Raw genomic sequence first — 19411 nt, forward strand, 5'->3', positions numbered from 1 at the left:
CAGTTTTCTCTTTGGTTTTTTCAACTCACAAATTGCAGGGACGAGAGGGATCAAGTGGTGAGGGCTTCTCATACTTTGGGGCAGGCCTGCAGGGGAACTGCTGCACCGTAAGGGAGGCTGGGTGAGGGGGCCCCGGGCCCCAAGCTGTGTTACCTTCTCCATGCGCTCAATCAGCCTGTCCAGCTCCCCGATCCTCTGGTCCTTCTCCTCTAGGCTGATCTCTGCCACTTGCATCTTTTTATTGGCTTCTTCAATGGCTTTCAGAAAACTATTGGTTTCTTCCTGCAAAAGAAACGCACTCTCCTCAGCAGAGCGTGGAGGAGCCTCCAATCAGGGTCCAAACAGCTCAGGCCTGGCTAAATCATCATGTCTCTTTAAAAGCATGACCTGGGGGCCTAGAAGTGTCTCACAGATCATGAACTCAAATCCCATGATTCTGGTTCTCACCCGTGAATAAAGACACATTGCATGGATTTTTAATGGGCCTACTTATTTTTTCTCCTTTTTTTCCCCTTGACTCTTTATGTCTAAAAAGAGCCTACAAATGTTATTTATCCCCTGACTAGGTGCTCAGAGTGTCACACAACCTAAACGGAATTAGGGCTGGATCTGGAATTGAATGCAGGATGCCCAGATCTTTCTCCCATATTGCAAACCACCAACTCAGTCAATCAGTCAGCACATGTATTAAGCCTGTGAGGACACAAGATGAGGCAGAATGGAGTCCCTGCCTTCAAGGAATTTATGCTCTTTTAGAGAAGCCAAGATGTGAGATATACAGCTCAGCTCCAATAAGAGGGACAAGAGAATTCCATGGCAAAGAGCAGAGAAAGTGTGGGTTTCCCAAGGACAGAGGACACTTGCAGGTGTGTGACTGGGAACGACTTCATTCGTGGAGATGCTGGCATCTTCGGGGCTTTCAGGGAGCGTAGGTAGGATCGAGGACGGGCAAGGAAGAGCAAATGGAGTGAGAAAGGGCGTGGCTGCAGGTAAGCCCAGCATCTGCTCGGATGCTGGCAAACGGTCAGACCAGCTAGAGAAAGTGCTGACTGAGGACTATTCCAAGCAGGGAAGGTGGTGAGTAAAGGAAGGGAGGGAGAAGGGAGAGCAGTGAATCGGCAAATAATAAATTCCTTGACCCGTCACCCACGTTAGAGTCCACTAACTCACCTCTAAGCACAAACCCTACCATGCAAAGCTCACCAACAATAATGCACCCCAAACTCTCTGCTATCCCATCAGCAGGTAGCACATAACACACCAGGAGCGCCTCTCTCTCAGCACTGTGCCTCTGCTGCTCTTCGTGCAGCCTTTCTTCGTACTGGCTGTACAGCTTCCTGGTCATCTCTCTCATCACCTCTGCGTTGGCTTCTTGGGAGGATTCCACCTGCAGAGAGACTCAGTTCAGAGCTACAACTCTGGTGGGCTCAGGGGGAATCCACACCTTTCACTCTGTAGGTATCAAGTGTGGACTCACGGGGGAGTGGACCCATGCCCCAGGGCTCTGCAGGAGACAGAGGCAGCAGGAACTAACGGGGAAAGAGGTAGAAGGAAGAAGGAAAAGGGGTGAGCAGGTGCAGAGAAAATTAAAGTGGCCCCTTACACTAATTTACTGATATTATCTGGAAAAGGTGCTCCACAGGAGTGAATTTTTCAAAAGGCAGAAACGTACCTCTCTAAATGTCAACCTTGCCCCCCAAATTTAGCCATTTTTAAACTGAATTCTCTAAAATGTATCATGCTCCACTGTCTTATTTACCTCTTTCTTCAATGACTCTTCCTGTCTAATGTTCTTTTGCTCCTGAAATTTTATTTTATTTTTTTTTTGCGGTACGCGGGCCTCTCACTGTTGTGGCCTCTCCCGTTGTGGAGCACAGGCTCCGGACGCACAGGCTCAGCGGCCATGGCTCACGGGCCCAGCGGCTCCGCGGCACATGGAATCTTCCCAGACCGGGGCACGAACCTGTGTCCCCTGCATCGGCAGGCGGACTCTCAACCACTGCACCACCAGGGAAGCCCTATCATCTTTTATTCTATCAGTTTTAACAAACCTTTTTCTCTAGTTAATATATCCACACTCTGATTGGCCTCAGAAAGATATGCTTTCTAAATTCTTCAGTATTCTACTGTAGGCTGAAAATAAGACCACTACATTATTAGAGTTGGGTCAGAGCCCTACAAAATTAAAAACTAAAAAGGTTTGCTTTAGGAGGAAGGAGGGAGTTAAAGAGAAAAGAGGAGATTACAGATATTGATGTTCTATTTCTTTGTTTTGTAGATTTAACTTTGAAACCAAGTAAATAATTTATCTGTTATAAATATTAAAATTTAAACGATCTACCAAGATCATTCACTGGGACAAGAACAGACCTTTCAACAAATGGTGCTGGGATGATCGGATTTTGTCACATACAAAAAAATGAAGTTGGATCCCTAATACACCATATACAAAAATTAACTCCAAATGGATTAAAGGCTTAAATGTGAAAGCCAAAACTATAAAACTCTTAGAAGAAAACCATAAGGCAAATCTTTGTGACCTTTGATTAAAATTAGATATGACACCAAAAGCATAACTGATGAAAAAGATAAATAAGACTTCATCAATATTCAATATTAAAAACTCCTGTGCTTCAAAAGATAGCATCAAGAAATTGAAAAGATAACACCCAGAGTGGGGGGAAATATCTGTAAATTATTGATCTAATAACTTGTATCTGGAATATATGAAGAATTTTTACAACTCAATAATAAAATATAAATAACCCAATTTTAAAATGGGCAAAGGATCTGATAGACACTCCAGAGAAGATAACCAAATGACCAATAAGCACAAGAAATGATGCTTAACATCATTAGTTATCAGGGAAATGCAAAACTACAATGAGCTTCACACCTACGAGAATGACAATAAAAGAGAGTAACCAGTGTTGGCAAGGATGGGGAGAAACTGGAATCCTCTTACATGGCTGGTAGGAATGTAAAATGGTGCAGGCCACGCACTCTATGTTACCTTTCATATTGGTTGACTTTTCTCCCCAGGTGCATACATTACTTTAAGACATTTTTTAAGTCAGAAAAGCAGGAAGGCCTTTGAAGAGAAGCTGCCCGCATGGAGTTGAAGCCGTCCCATTAGCTGCACTGGCCCATCAGGCTCTAGGAAACACTTAAGCTCATATAAGAAATCTGGACTCATCCTTTCCATACCTTTGTGCTTTTCCAAATGTTGTGTTTGGAAACATTCCCATCTGGTTTGGGGGACCTTAGCTGGGGGTTCCTGGGGGCTTGCACAGGAGATGAGAAAAAGTAGAGGCGTGGGCAAGCAGGCTTATGTTGGGAGTGGCTGGTGTTTCCTTTCTTCCCTGGCCCTGCCCCCACCTGTGAACTTCAGGCCACTGATTTTATGCCTCTGAAGGTTTGTTTGCATCCCTTCCTTCCAGCTTACTGCTTGTTTAAGAGAGCTGAGTTAGCTGGGTAGGTGACCTCTGGATAAGTAAGATGTACTACAACCCGGCTAGGCTACGTGATGTTTACTCCAAAGACTGGACTAAAGTCTCTCTTGACGCCCTCTCAATCTCCCCTCTCATCTCTAGGCAAGTTTTGGTACCAAGAAACCACAAAACGGGAAATCCCGAAGAGAGATTATCATTAGCTGAAAGAGACCCAGCGTGTCCTGCACCCTATCTCCACTTCTAGAATGGGCTCTGTCCCTCACGTCCTGTTTACGCTGCATCCAGGTCACATGAAATACTCTGAGTCCTGTCACTTTTGTAATTTGGGGGGTGTGGGGTTGGGTAAAGCAGAGCATTAGTCTCTACAACAGGCAATTGCGGACTGGATTTAGAGGTTTGGTCTCCCTGACACCACAGCACCTCTGGAACAGACATGGATGAAGAGCACAGGTGCAGAGAGTAGATACTCAGTACGTATTTGTGGAATGAATGACTGCATAGAGATCCTACATTGAGGAAAAGACTCCAGCCATTTCAGAATTTTTCAGCAACAAACGCCTTTTTTTCCCAAGTACCTCTTACGCAGAAATACAATATATGAAAAAGTACAAGAGCCTCCCTGTTTGAAGTGAAAGCAAAGAGGAGCTGATCGACTGGGTAGCTCTCTGGTCCCTCCCCCTTCCCAGGTGGTGGTGTTTGGCCAAGTGGGTGGTGACGGCACAGCCTGTGGGGCGGCCATCCCAGAGGCTACACAGTGTGGTGGCCTGTACTCCCCATCAGCTGTCCCTGAGGCAGTCCATAGGTGGGGGACCACGTGGCCCAGTTTGTTCCCCTAACTAAATTCTTAATAGCACCTCCTCTCACTCCTGAACATACTCTGGTTTGAGCAATAAATCACATGGGACACTACCCATAACACGCTCTCCCCTAGAATAGACTAAGGCTGTGTTGAACACAATCTGAAAAGCACAGGCTTAAATAAAAACAAATTCATTCGGGAAATAATTTGTTGCGTGACTTCTGTGGGCCATTCGTGGGTCGGTTCCTGGAAGTTTCAAAGCTGGAAGGAGCACTAACATCTCCAGGGCCTTAGAAGCTGAGCTGAGGAATAAGAACGACCTAGGGTGCAGGAGGGACACTGCCCAGAGTCCTTGGTCACCCACCCATTTTCTTCCTAGCGGACCTTCAGCTCTTCATTGTCAAACCAGACAATGAGGCCTTAGAACCTCAGAGGGAATCTAAACAGTGAAGCTTCTGAAGTCCCGGACCTGTGGGCAGCCCAAGTGTCCTCTCAGTACATAAGAGCAGTGCCACGATGAGGTCTCAGTAGCCCTTGAGGCCACTGGGACCAAGGCAGGAGAGCCCAATAGGGGTATATACAGGGTACCCCCAATCTGCACTGGCAGCTGTGAACACAGAAACCCCCTCAGTCCCTTCAAGTCAAATCCTGTGGGGTTGGCCACAAAAAGGGTGGGGAAGCCCAACAGAGAAGAGAAGAGAGAAAGGGAAATGGGAGAGTTGGCGATGGGAGAAGAGAGAAAAGAAGAAGAGAGAAAGGTTAGCAGGAAATCTACGTTCCTGTACTTTACCTTCATTTTCAGCAGCTGGTTTTCAACCTGTGCTACCTCTAACTGCCTCTGCTTTTCCCGCAGCTTGTCCATGGAGGCTTCATACGTCTGCTGCAGATTTCTGATTTGAGCCTTAATGTTGCTATTCTCCAAGGTAACATCCACAAGGGTTTTCTGTCAGGATGAAAATAAAAACCAGATCTAGCGGTGTGAGGAAACATGGCCAGAGTCATACACCGGGACATCCCTTTGTCATTAACGGCTGAGGGAGACATCGGCCCACAGGAGCTGCAAGCCTGGGACCCTGGTGTTAGAGCGCCCTGGTGGTCAGGAGGGCTGCCGCCCTGTACCTGGGTGGGCCAGCCAGCTTTCCCCCGTAACATGCCATGGCTGCTGCTAACACCGCTTGCCACTGCTTAGGATGGATGGAAATGGATTAAAACACTTTTCCAAGGAAAAATGTTCGTAATACGTCATTTCACGTGGAAAAAAATTGGGTTTGAAAACAGTAGGTACAGAAGAATCCCATTCTGAAAAAAATAATGCATGAGCATCTGTCCAAATGTATTCAAGCCTAGAAAAAAAAAAAAAACTAGAAGGAGTCACCAAAATCCAAACAATGATTTTCACTATGGGATAGGATTATAGATGGTATTAATTTTCTTCTTCGTATCTTCTATATTTTCCATATTCCCAAACTGAAATCAGAAAACAAAATACGTGTTTTATAAAATGGAGATATTCCCCTTTTTTCTTAAACAGGTTGTTTACTTCTGTACTTCTAGACGAGCTGCCAGGACAGTGACAACAGGGCTGAGGATCCTGTAATGCCTGCAAATGCTTCACCTCCCTCGCTCAGGCAGAGAAGGGTGGTGATGAAGGGAGGGGCGGGCAGGGAGCCGAGTCTGTGACTCCCACAAGTGCCTGCCAAGTGTCAGAAGCCTGTTGCTTATTGCTCCAGGCTGCCCACTGGAGCAGGAATGCTTAAATTAATATCGTTGCTATTTCATGCTTCAGGTCACTTGCTTAACTCTCCTGACAGAGAAATGGCTTCCACAACCCCAGAATTTCTACCAACGGACACAGGTTTATGGGCACCTTCTACCACCTCCTGAAGTCACCTACAACTTTATATTAGAAGATCTGGAAACTCTGGTGTTGAACACACATCCTAATACCTGTGTCCTCTTTGTAGATGACCAGGCTCTGAAGCTCCTCCACCCCTTAGCCTCCACTTTGGAGAATAAGCCTCATACCTAAACCTATTCAAATCAGTAGAAAGGATTGTCAATGGTGGTAAATAGATATTAAAGAAAATACAGAAGCCTCTTGAAAGTTGGAATCACAGAGCATTGGAGACGCAAGGAGCCTTAGAAACCATCTGGCCAACAACCCTCTCTCCAAGTCCCACTGGCTTTACAGAGACCGGTCTTGTGCTCAGAACCTATATCTGGACCAAGAGACCAGGGCTGTAGCCCTGGACTAGCTACACACTTTGTTCAAGTCATTTCTGTTGGCCTCCGTTTGTTTATCCATAAAACGAGGGGGTTGGAGATCATCTCAATAGTGCCTTCCAGCTTTGACATTCTATAAAATCAAACCAAGGATCTGGTCTCGTCAGTAATAATGAAAATGGGGTAGACTAGACAATGGAAGAAATAAGAAGGCAACTGTTTTCAGACTCAGCTGAGTTTCCTGGCCATGAGATGATGTGTTTCTTTCCTCTGCTCCTCCCTCTTCCCCAGCCTCCACCCCCCTCTTCTTTTGTTTTTTTTAAACAACAGTTTTTAATCTTTTCATTATAAGGCTCCTCTGTCTACCCTGGAATAAGAGACTAGACTGTAACTAGAAATTAGTCAGGGTCCCTGGGTTAGGGGGGACCCTGTTCTAACAGTTGACCTCTGAAGTAAATGCCTGGCGTGTCAGTGGTGTGGACAAAAATGGTGCCTGCCATTCCAGTCAACAATGACTGTTGCCCACCATCAAGTCATCAGCCACCGCAGCCCCCACGACAGTGTGCCCTGAGGGGGATTCAAGATGGAAAAAAGCAGGATACTAGCCCTAGATAGTCCAGATGCAAACCAAAGAAATAATTTCAATGAGCCCAGACTCTTACATCTTCTTATACATAGAAAAGCACTAAAAGCATTAACTGAAGATGTCTGTTTTTTTTGTGATTAACAGTCATCTTCTGATGTTTGGCTACATTTCTTTTAAGCGAAACTCCTATCTATCCTGGTTCCTCCCTCACCCCTTTGGAGCAGTTCATCAGAGCTGTCCGAGAGGCTGATTCCCAGGCTATAGAACTCAGTAAGGTCCCCGAATAAAACAGAACTCTGAACTTTTGGGTTGTATGGGTTTTTTTTTTTAATCAACAGTGGGGAGGCAAATCAGAAGTATGATGGGGAAGAAAACCCAGATACCAACCAGATCTGAACTCAGGTGAGATACAGCATTTCCTGGTTGGACGGTAGTGAGATGTCTGAGAGGGAAGGAAAGGGAGCCTGGGTGAGCCCCCTTGATAGCAGGAGGAAGGGAAAATAAAGGCTCCTGAATAAACCAGACCCAAAGTAGGGCTTGGCCTGAGGCCAGGGGAAAGCTGCCAGGTACTATGGGAGAGCCAGGAAAAGGGTGGGACTCAGAGGCCCCACCAGAAATGGGCCTCCCAGACAAATCCAAACACGGGGCCCACCCAGGCCCACTGCGTGACCGTGGCCTAGCTTTGCTGTTGGCACTACTGCCCGAACAGCTGTTAGTAGAGAATACTAGATCCTAAGGGAAGTGGATAATCCCAACATGAAAATTTGTTTGCTTATCTAGCGAATTATTTATAGAGAACCAGAAAGGATGTGAAATAGCTTGTGTGAACTTTCAAGAGGAAGGTAAAGAGATAAGAGTCAAATAAAGTTGGAAGGGGACAGACATTATTATTTGCACGTTTGGAAACTAAAGCTAAGGGAAGCTGCTTCTGGTGAATATAATGCTTTACTCTGAACATTTTCAAGTTAATTTGCATGTTACGCGGTAGGGGGCGGGGGTCAGTCGGAAGATTAAAAATGGGCAGCATATGAGGGGTTAACTCCTAGCAAATGAAACTAATCAAGAGAAAAACCCCCTTGACGTGTGGTGACCACACACATTTGCACAAATGTGGGATCCTGACTCTTTTGGCTTCCCTGCCTGGTACTACAAGATATTCTTTGGAAGGCACATGATTTCTTTCAAAGCAAAATAATTTCTAGGGACTTCCCTGGCGGTCCAGTGGTTAAGACTCCGTGCTTCCAACGCAGGGGGTGCAGGTTCGATCCCTGACTGGGGAACTAAGATCCCACATGCCTCGCGGCCAAACAATAGTAACAGTAATAATTTCTAAATTAGAAAAAAGTACCTAACAGCCTCTGGGAGTTACTTGTCATGAATGAACACAGATTTCCTTTGCTTAAGTCTGGCTTTCCTGTGGTTGGTGGAACTTCTCGTAACACTGGGGCTTAAGGGAGTGGGCTGATGTGCTGTTTTAGGCACTGACACTTAGAACCACTTGGGTGTCTAGTGGAACAAGTGACATCTCTAGCACTGAACTCAGTATCTAGCCCCCCGTTTTAATAAGCACAAAAACAACTGCAACTCCAAGGTTGAGAGTCTCAGCTTGGAAGCATTTCCATCGGCTTCCTTCCTTCACCGTCTCCCTGGCCTGGCCTCTACTGTGGCTGTGTGTAGAGGATTGCAAATAATGAGCTGAAGACATTCTGTGACTTACTTTTCTACAAAGACACAGGGCCCACCCTTGGCTAAGCTCTCCTGCACTGGAACAGAGGAGACCCAGGCGAATCGGGAGCGGATGAATACCTGCAGGCCGATGGAGTCCGACACCAAAGCCGAGTTCATCGTATTAAAACTGTCCAGGGCTGACGACTGGGTTTGGATGTAATTCTGCTGATAATCCTGCTGAGCCTGTGAAACCTGGACAGATTGAGGAGACAGTTATACACAACCAGTGCACACACACTCATGACAACCTTCAGCTACACACAGCCCATGCACACACACTCATGACAACCTTCAGCTACACACAACCAGTGCACACACACTCATGACACCTTCAGCTACACACAGCCCATGCACACACACTCATGACAACCTTCAGCTACACACAACCCATGCACACACTCATGACAACCTTCAGCTACACACAACCAGTGCACACACACTCATGACACCTTCAGCTACACACAGCCCATGCACACACACTCATGACAACCTTCAGCTACACACAACCCATGCACACACTCATGACAACCTTCAGCTACACACAACCCATGCACACACACTCATGACAACCTTCAGCTACACACAACCAATGCACACACACTCATGACAACCTTCAGTTACGCACAACCAATGCACACACACTCATGACAACCTTCAGTTACGCACAACCCATGCACACACACTCAAGACAACCTTCAGTTACACACAACCCATGCACACACACTCATGACAACCTTCAGTTAGGCTGGAACATTCCCCTGATGGTAGCCACATATGGGTCAGTGATATTTCAAGTACAGCTTTAAATTAAAAAGTCATCAGCTGCATGACCCAGAGAGTAGAAAGACAAGACTGCTTTTCCTTCGGATACTAGTCACACATTCCCCCACAGGGCTTCACTTAGTCCTCGCAACACTTTGCGGCAGCCAGAACATTCTCTTTCATAGGGAGGAAACAGGATCAGAGAAGTTAAGGGATTTGTATGCAAATAGCTAGGAAGTGTAACAGCTACTTTTAGAACCTAGAATGCAGTTGAATACCTTCTTGTGCCATCTTGCCTTTTTTTTTTTTTTTAATTTATTTATTTGTTTTTGGCTGCGTTGGGTTTTCGTTGCTGCGCGCCGGCTTGCTCTAGTTGCGGCGAGTGGGGGCCACTCTTTGTTGCGGTGCGCGGGTGTCTCATTGCAGTGGCTTCTCTTGTTGCAGAGCACGGGCTCTAGGCACGCGGGCTTCAGTAGTTGTGGCACACAGGCTTAGCTGGTCCGCGGCATGTGGGATCTTCCCGGACCAGGGCTCGAACCCGTGTCGCCTGCAATGGCAGGCGTATTCTCAACCACTGCACCACCAGGGAAGTCCCATCTTGCTTATTTCTACTCACCATGGAAGGAATATACTTTGGGCTCAACCAGTTCTCAAGAGTTGTTTTGTGGCTGCTGCAGTTGTTGTGCTGTCTTTGTTGGACGTGTATTTAACACGTTTGAGAGAGACTCAACAGAGGCCAGTCTTAAACTAGGCCTTAAAGAAGGGCTGGATATAGAAAGGCCGGGAGAGGACTTCCCTGGCAGTCCAGTAGTTGGGACTCCGCGCTCTCACTGCCGAGGGCCCGGGTTCAATCCCTGGTTGGGGAACTAAGATCCCGTGAGCCTCGCAGTGCAGCCAGAAAAAAAAAGGCTGGGAGGCAGCAGAACCAGGGGTAAGGTTTCTGGGAAGGCTCAAGGGTAGACCCCGTGTGGCCTGTGGGAGCCACAGGAAGCAGCCAGGCATGAGAGAGCGAGAGGTGCACCCTTGAGAGTGGGAGAGAGAGCAGCTGAGGCCCAGGAGGCACATTCCTGCTCACGGTGTGTTCATACAGCAGTAAGTTAGCATCTTAACCTGGCTACAGTCCATGGTGTGGCCTGGAGGAGGAGGAGACTGAGGGTAGAGACTGAGCTCCTGGAACAGTCTAGCATGAGAAAACAGGGTGTGTAGGAGGTGGCAATGGAAAGCAAGGGGCAGAGATCTGTTTTTGCATCTATTGCAAATCCAATCCTTTGGCTTTAATTACAGTCATTAGTGTCAGTGGATGGCAGAGTGAATTTCCATAGACATGTGAGAATTTCACAAATCTCTTCCTACGTGTCAGTGAGCATGGGCTAGGTGGATATGTTTGTATACCCCCCTCCGCTGTAATCAAGGCAGTAGGTCTTACTTAAGCCGATAATTTCACAGACCAGACATAAACTAGACTCATACACAACTGTGGCAACTGTGCTTCTTTCCTGAAGATGTTAACTTTTTTTTTGAATTTTATTTATTCGTTTTTTATAAGTAGGTTCTTATTAGTTATCTATTTTATACATATTAGTGTATACATGTCCATCCCAATCTCCCAATTCATCACACCATCACCCTCCCCCCTGCCGCTTTCCCCCCCTGGTGTCCATACGTTTGTTCTCTACATCTGTGTCTCTATTTCTGCCTTGCAAACCAGTTCATCTGTACCATTTTTCTAGGTTCCACATATATGTGTTAATATACAATATTTGTTTTTCTCTTTCTGACTTACTTCACTCTGTATGACAGTCTCTAGGTCCATCCACGTCTCTGCAAATGACCCAATTTCATTCCTTTTTATGGCTGAGTAATATTCCATTGTATATATGTACCACATCTTCTTTATCCATTCGTCTGTCGATGGGCATTTAGGTTGCTTCCATGACCTGGCTATTGTAAATAGTGCTGCAATGAACATTGGGGTGCATGTGTCTTTTTGAATTATGGTTTCCTCTGGGTATATGCCCAGTAGTGGGATGACTGGGTCATATGGTGGTTCCATTTTTTGATTGGGTTGTTTGTTTTTTTAATATTGAGCTTCATGAGCTGTTTATATATTTCAGAGATTAATCCTTTGTCCGTTGATTTGTTTGCAAGTATTTCCTCTCATTCTGAGGGTTGTCTTTTTGTCTTGTTTAGAGTTTCCTTTGCTGTGCAAAAGCTTTTAAGTTTCATTAGGTCCCATTTGTTTATTTTTGTTTTTATTTCCATTTCTCTAGGAGGTCGGTCAAAAAAGATCTTGCTGTGGTTTATGTCAAAGAGTGTTCTTCCTATGTTTCCTTCTAAGAGTTTTATAGTGTCCAGTCTTACATTTAGGTCTTTAATCCATTTTGAGTTTCTTTTTGTGTATGGTGTTAGGGAGTGTTCTCATTTCATTCTTTTACATGCAGCTGTCCAGTTTTCCCAGCACCACTTATTGAAGAGGCTGTCTTCTCTCCATTGTATATCCTTGCCTCCTTCGTCATAGATTAGTTGACCACAGGCGTGTGGGTTTGTCTCTGGGCTTTCTCTCCTGTGCCACTGTCTGTGTTTCTGTTTTCTGCAGATGTTAACTTTTATGGCAAGTATGTCACACAAAACGAATGTTTTTCTTCAAGGTTATGAATCACAAATATTTTTTAAAATGTTTTCTGCCGTATGCGTTAGCTAGGTTAAACCAGAGGAAGCTTATTTTTTCTTTCATTTTTAGTAGGTAATACATTCATAGAGTTCAAACATTTTAAAAGTAGAAAAGGTATACACTAAAATAAATCTCCCCTTCACTCCTGTCCTATTTGCTCAATTACCACCTCGCCCACTCTGCACCTCAAGAAGGAATCACTGTTAATTACTTTCTTGATGATCCTTCTAGTAACTTTGTGTACACACACAAGACAGTCTAGATATATTTATTTTCCCCTCCTGGTTTACATAAATGGTAGCACACTACATATGATATTTTCGTATTTTCCGATGTCTTGCTTTTTTTTACCACTTACTCTATATCTTTGAAATTTTTCTGTATCTCTTTTTGAAGAGCTTATTCATTCTTTTCATTCTTTTTTTTTTTTTTACAACTCTGTATTATAGAGATGGAATTTATTTTACTTTCTCCTTCTTAATGGACGTGTAGGCTTCCAATCTTTTTACTATAACAAGCAATGCTTAACAACTAAGTTCATATATACGTCATCTCACATATGTGAGATTTGATCTACAGAATAAATTCTTAGAAAGAAGCTTGCTGAGTCAAAGGATGTAGGCATTTGTAATTTGGGTAGATACTGCAAATTGTCCTCCCTAAGAGTAATGCAAACGACATTCTAAGCAGCAATCTTCCTGTTCCTCCACAGCACGGCTAATACAGCATCTTGTCCCACTTTTGCAGTTTTGCCAGTCTGTTAGGTGAAAATAGCATCTCAGGACCATTTTAATCTGAATTTCTCTTATTGAGAATGAGGCCAAGCATCTCGTCATACATTAAAGAGCTCTTCATCTTTCCTTTACTATAAACTATCTGTACAAATATTTCGCCTATTTTTATGAGTTGTGGCCTTTTTCCTCTTGATTCATGGGCGCTCTTTAAATACTCAGGATATTAGCCTATTATCTATAATATGAAGGCAAATCATTTTTCCCAGCTTGTCATTTGACTTTGGTGTTTTTGTCAGCACTAGTCGTCAGTTTAATGCAGTCAAAATTATCAACTTTTCCTTTTGTGATTTTGGGACTGCATGTCATAGCAAGAAACTGCCTTCCCCACCCCAAGAGTATAAAAGAATTCACACATATTTTCTTCTGGCACTTGCAAGTTTCACTTTTTAGCATCTTTGATCTATTCAGAATTTACCCAGGTATAAGTCTATCCAGGTATAAACATATACTGACTGGTCCATTTTCCTCCCTTCATTTCAGATGCCACATTTATCATATATTCGGGTACATTTCTGGGCTTTCTCTCATTGATGTCTATTCATTTATGTACCAGTACTATATACTGTTTTAATCACTGAGGCTTTCTCAATTTCTTGTAATATTAAGAGGGATAGTCTCCTTCATGGCCTTTTTTTCCCCAGAATTTCAACTCTTCATATTTATTTTCTGTATACCATGGAACCACCTAGTCCAGTTGTAAAAAGCAACATAAAAATCTGTTGGTATTTTTATTGGGCTATATTAAATTTGTATATTAACTTGAATGGTATTAACATCTTATGATGTTGAATCTTCCTTTCTAAGTACGTGGCACATCTTTCTACTTGCTAAAGTCTACTTCCAGACACCTGGTAGTTTTTGTTGTTGTTATTTCCTCTAACTGGTTGTTTTTTGTATATTGAAACCTAACATGTGTCCATTAATCTTTTACCCTGCTGCCTTACAGAATTCTTTTATTGTTTATAGTAGTTTTTTTATTGGTTCACTTCAGCTTTCTGGGTACATTACCATACAGTTTGTAAACAGTGATAGTTTTACATCTACCTGTCCAGTTTTTAAACCTCTATAAACTGTTTAATTATTTCTCTTGTTTAATTCCATTGGCTATAAACTGTTTAATTTATTTCTCTTGTTTAATTCCATTGGCTAGGGTCTCCAGTACAATGTTAAATAATAGTAGTGGTAGCTGGCTTCCTCATCTTATTCCTGATTTTGGAGGGAATGATTTGAATGTAAAGATTACTCTCGCCACAAAAATTTTCCTGTAAATAATAAACTTAATTCTGTGATAAAATTCCCTCGGTTCATTTAAAATATGACTCCATCATAAGGAACATCATAAACTCAAATATCTTCAGGCACTAGCAACTGAGAGGGAGTTCTAAGCTCTAGCATCCCTCCACATTTTACTTACTGACAGTTCCTGGGTGAGCTGTCGAATCTTCTGTCTCATTTCATCATAGTCTCCATACATTCGCTTCCTTACATTTTCCAAAGTGGCTCTTACCTGCAGCCCACAAAGATGCTAGTTAGAGATCAAGCTATAGTAATAATAATAAATGCATATTATGATTATATATAATTATTGATAACTATTAATTATACAAATAACATACTCTAAAGAAAGATTCGTTTACTGAAATTCACCTACCACCCTAAAAACCATATTCAGGCCAGATTTTCCCCTTCTCCTATCACATGTTTTTACAAGTAGAAAATGTTGAACAAGTTGACTTTCTAAACACATGGCTAGGAGGACCAAAAAACCAAAAAGCAAAAGCCACCTCTAATTTTCCCTATCTCTGCCCTGACTGCCAAAGAACAAATAAATGTTTGGAATATGAGTCAGGAAAGTATGAGCTTAGAGAGCCCGTAAATGTGAAATTCAGTTCCTCAGTAATCACCAACGATACACAAGGCACTAAATATAAGAAAAGTCAGTTGATCCCCCAAACACCTGTTTATACAAACTCTTTCAATTTCTCTACAGTACCACTCTTCCAGAGGAGTAACGGGGCCTTAAATACATTTTCAATAAAAACAAAAAACCTAACAAATAGTCTCTGTCTTCCCCCTTCTTCTGGTGCCCCTAGGAGGATGAAGAACTCAGGGATCTTCGAATAGAACAGGAAGCCTCAAGGGAGCCCTCTCCAGAATGCTCTGGAACTTCTATCACAGGAAAGGCTCAAAGGCAGCAGTTTGGTTTGACGGGCGTGTAGGGCACAGCACGAGCGGACCTAATTTTGAAGCTGTACTTGCACAACTAGCACGTTGTTTTAAACTGACTGCATGTTTATTAGGAGTGACTGGATATTGGTGGAGATTCCAGGGCAGGAAAGAGAGGGCAAGTCAAGACACCACGCCCTCCCCAGATGAATTCTAGTAAGAAAGACTGCTTTCTTGTCATTGACTACAAACACTTTGGGGAAATGAGCCAAAAGCGCAACTTTTCATTCTGGGCAGGCAGAATGGCTCTCATCTGCGGCCCTGAGTTAGCTCTTGGGCTGCTCACCATTGGGAAGTGGGTGGAGCTGGGTGTTGCTCCCACTGGCAAATACTGCAGGAAGCCAACTAAGCCAGAGTCACCCACAAGCAAGGGAGGGCACACAAACCCATAAATACACTCAGGAATGAGGAGCGAGTGACAGGTCTGAAACCAGCTATAGAAGGTGTTTACCCAGAAATTAATTTTAAGTTGCAGATCACAGTGGCGGTTGGGAAATTCAGGTCAGTGACTCCCCTGTGACCTGGGCACCTGACAGCCTGAACCTACTATCTCATCTTGGGCAATTTGCAACTCTCCAATCTGCTTAGGAGGTTTACCTCTGAAGTGGTGCCGTGTTATTTGGGGCATTTCAGTGAGGAAAATACAGGAAACTAGGAAGGTGCAAGCTGTTCCCACCTGGGAAGATGAGGAATGGGATACTGTGAATGGTTAAAACTGATCTCTGGGGGTTGGATGACTGGGGCTCTGAGGCTGGTGGTCGTCATACATCTTCTGCGTGTTTGTGTATGACTATGGCTCCTTTCCTTCATTTTCTCTGCTAAGCATGTATTGTCTCTTTTATTCCTTAAAATTACACAAGTATCCAAATCTTTAGAGACACATTAAGAAATGCACATTTATTATTTTTGATATTTGATAAGAGATGTTCTTCTCAAAAACTCAAACAAAAGCCGACAACATGTGTTTTGTGTCTTATTCGCAAACACAACCAAATAAAATGAGGCACGAAGAACTCATTTTGACCTTAAGGGTCCCTTCCCAGACCTCACAATCTATACATGAGAAAACTGAAGCCCAGACAGGGCAGAAGTTTGTCTGGGCCAAAGAGCCAGACCTTGAACCAAGATCCATGGGGACTCTATTGCCCACGCTGCCCCTGCTTCTCACTTTCTAGTCTACAGGCCAGTGTTTTGGTGCAGCTCATTGCCTCTCTATCTAATCACTCTGGTTTGGGTCACAAAGGCACTGGTCAATCTAGGGAGACACGGGGTGGACCAAAAAGGAATGGAAATGATGGATTGATGGATGGATGGATGGATGGATGGATGGAGGGACAGGTAGGTAAGTCGATAGATATAGATAGATAGATAAAAAAGAAATGAAAAAATTACAAGGAAATGCTCCAAAATGTTAACAACTGTTCTGGTTGAATCGTAGAATTACGGGTGATTTTCTTTTCTTCTTCATACATATTTACATTTTCCAAAATTTCTCAATAGACCATATAGTTTAAAAGAAACATAATATTCAGTCCCTGGTCAGGGAACTAAGATCCTGCAAGCCGTGCAGCATGGCAAAAAAAAAAAAAAAAAAAAAATTAATATTAATTACAAAAAAATTGTAATTAATTGACCTGGGTTGGACAATGTCTATCATGGTTGACTTCCCACCATCCATTTCAACCTAACTGACTGGTCTGAACCAGCAATAGTCATCCTATTCCCCTTGCCAGTGATGGATTTGGGAACGGGCATGTGACCTGGGTCCTGGCCAATGAGAAACAAGGGGAAGTCTAATGGAGGGTCTCTATAAAGTAACCAGAGATGACTGTCCTCTTTTCCTCCTCCAGACACCATCATATTTTTAGATGTTGCCATGAGCATGAGGCTGAAGGAGAAAAGAACCCAGGGAAACTCAGAGAAGTAGAACTGGAGCTTGGAGAGGCCTGCGTAGAGCCCACCTACCCCTAGAGTTACCCCCACATGAGACAAATTCCTTTTCAGGTTGGCTTTTCCGTTACTTGCAGCAAAAAGCATCCAAATTAATACAGTTGTCCAAACTCGTACATTAGGAATGTTCAATGTAATAAGCAAAACTACTTAAGAGCCTACTTATCATACATGGAAGAAAGAAGCCATTTGGTCTCCTGAGTATCCCTACTTAGTAACATCTAGAAATTCACTCTATACCTCACTGCAGAGTTACATCTGCGCTTTTCCTATTACCATGAAGATCTGTGGCCACATTTCCATCCACAATGATAACACTTAGAATTGTTTCAAAATGCCTTATTACATTCATATCCACCCTCTTACATGCTACAAGAAGTGTATAAACCAGAAAAAAAAAATCCTTAAACAACTCACGTCTTTGATGTAGTTCATCTCTTCTTTCAACTGATTGGTGGTCCACCCATACACCACCATTTCTTTCTGCTGGTTTTGATCTGATCTTCGTACCACACCATAGACAACACCCTGAGGGAGTTTCATGGTGGGTTCGCCATTACTCAGGTCACGATACTAAAAGAGGAAAGAAAGAGAGAAAGAATAATGACTCTTTAGGCCTCGTAGAGACAGCTGTCATCGCGGGCCCACTGTATATGGTTATGCAGGCTGTACCCAGCACTAGGGGGCCTGGCAGTGGGGAGAGCGGCCAGTAGAAATCCAGCCTGGTCTCTGCTTGCCAAGTCACACCTGGCGTGGGCTGAGCCTGCCTTTACCCTCGAGGAATAGCACCTTTCCCTAATTTCTACCAAAGCTCTGTTCCTTTACCTTGTAGTACATATGCCAGGCCCCATCTTCCCAGAGAAGGTGCCTTTATTTAATTCTCACAAAGGCGCCAGGCGGACTTACGCCATCCCTGATAACAAGAGTGTCTAAAATCTCGCATTCTTGGTAATACTGTTTTTCTCTTTATACCAGTTCCTCTGTATGACTTCGTCCTCATCATTAACTGTGTGGCCTGAAATGCATGAGGTTGAGATACGCAAGGGAAGAATTTTGGCAGCCATCTGGCAGCCAGATTGTCCTCTGAGGTTAGGGCTGACCCTGGAGCCAGTTCCGAGGAAAGGGGGTAGGGACACCTGTTGTGACCATTCATGAAATATTTCTGGAAAGCCAGGCAGAGGTGGCATAACTTCACCCCAAAAGAATCTTCTGCTCCTTAACTCACTCAGTTAAAGCTCTGATCAGTGCTAAAGTGCAAATACCTTTGGGAAGTGGGGAACATGTCCAAGTCCTAACACATCTTCACAGACTGAAGGCTCAAGAAGCAGGAGGAAGAGAAACTAAGATTTGTTGAGCATTTCTATAAGCTAGAAATGTTCCTTATACATTTAATCTTCACAACGACACCATGACATGGTGAATGTCCTCTCCACTTTATAGCTGAGAAAACTGAAGTTCAGAGAGGTTAAGTCTCTCCCTTATGGTCACACATCTAGATTCAAGCCCAATTCTGTGTGACACTAAGTACACCTTCCCACAGTGCAGGCTCTGTTACATGTAGAGGCACAGAGTAGGCCTTCACAATATGGAAGGGAAGGGACAGGAAAAACTCAAGATGAGACAGCGAGACTTCAGAGAAAAACCAGCCTACATCTAATCTTCCTTGGGACAATGCCACAGAAGGCTGAATTCCATTATGGCAACTCTGTTCTTTCACTAATTTTAAAACCACCTTTGCGGGCTTCCCTGGTGGCGCAGTGGTTGAGAGTCCACCTGCCGAATCGGGGGACACAGGTTCGTGCCCCGGTCTGGGAAGATCCCACATGCCGCAGAGCGGCTGGGCCCGTGAGCCATGGCCACTGAGCCTGCGCGTCCGGAGCCTGTGCTCTGCAACGGGAGAGGCTACAACAGTGAGAGGCCCGCGTACCGCAAAAAAAAAAAAAACAAAAAAAAAACACCTTTGCATAAATTCTTTCTATGCACTTGCGAAACATCTTTGACATATACAACTATAATTTGCATTTTAAAATCATTCATTTGCAGCAGAATAGTAAGTACTTTATATTCCCATTCAGTCAAAGTTTGTAAAAGTAAAGCAAAGTTACCAGACAAATTATTAATCATTAACGACCTCTAAGGAGGGGACAGTGGGGAGGGGCAGGGATGCTGGAGGAGAGGATGACTTCAATGTTTTCTTTATACCCTTGTGTATGGTTTGTT

The 19411-nt window shown here is 43.9% G+C and overlaps 1 protein-coding gene across 10 annotated transcripts in view; it reads right to left on the minus strand.

Moving 5' to 3' along the window:
- MYZAP (myocardial zonula adherens protein) overlaps nucleotides 1-19411 on the minus strand; it is a 133776-nt gene that overhangs the window by 58649 nt on the left and 55716 nt on the right. For all 10 annotated transcript variants that reach the window (XM_060005899.1, XM_060005898.1, XM_060005896.1 and 7 more), the window contains 6 exons: nucleotides 17609-17764; nucleotides 14430-14522; nucleotides 8867-8980; nucleotides 5042-5194; nucleotides 1262-1387; nucleotides 154-282 (listed from right to left, as the gene is read on the minus strand). In XM_060005899.1, coding sequence (XP_059861882.1) covers nucleotides 154-282; nucleotides 1262-1387; nucleotides 5042-5194; nucleotides 8867-8980; nucleotides 14430-14522; nucleotides 17609-17734 — 741 coding nt within the window. In that variant the 5' untranslated portion in view covers nucleotides 17735-17764. The remainder of the gene's footprint in view (nucleotides 1-153; nucleotides 283-1261; nucleotides 1388-5041; nucleotides 5195-8866; nucleotides 8981-14429; nucleotides 14523-17608; nucleotides 17765-19411) is intronic.

The sequence above is a fragment of the Delphinus delphis genome, chromosome 2, assembly GCF_949987515.2.
Source record: "Delphinus delphis chromosome 2, mDelDel1.2, whole genome shotgun sequence".
Lineage (NCBI taxonomy): Eukaryota > Metazoa > Chordata > Mammalia > Artiodactyla > Delphinidae > Delphinus > Delphinus delphis.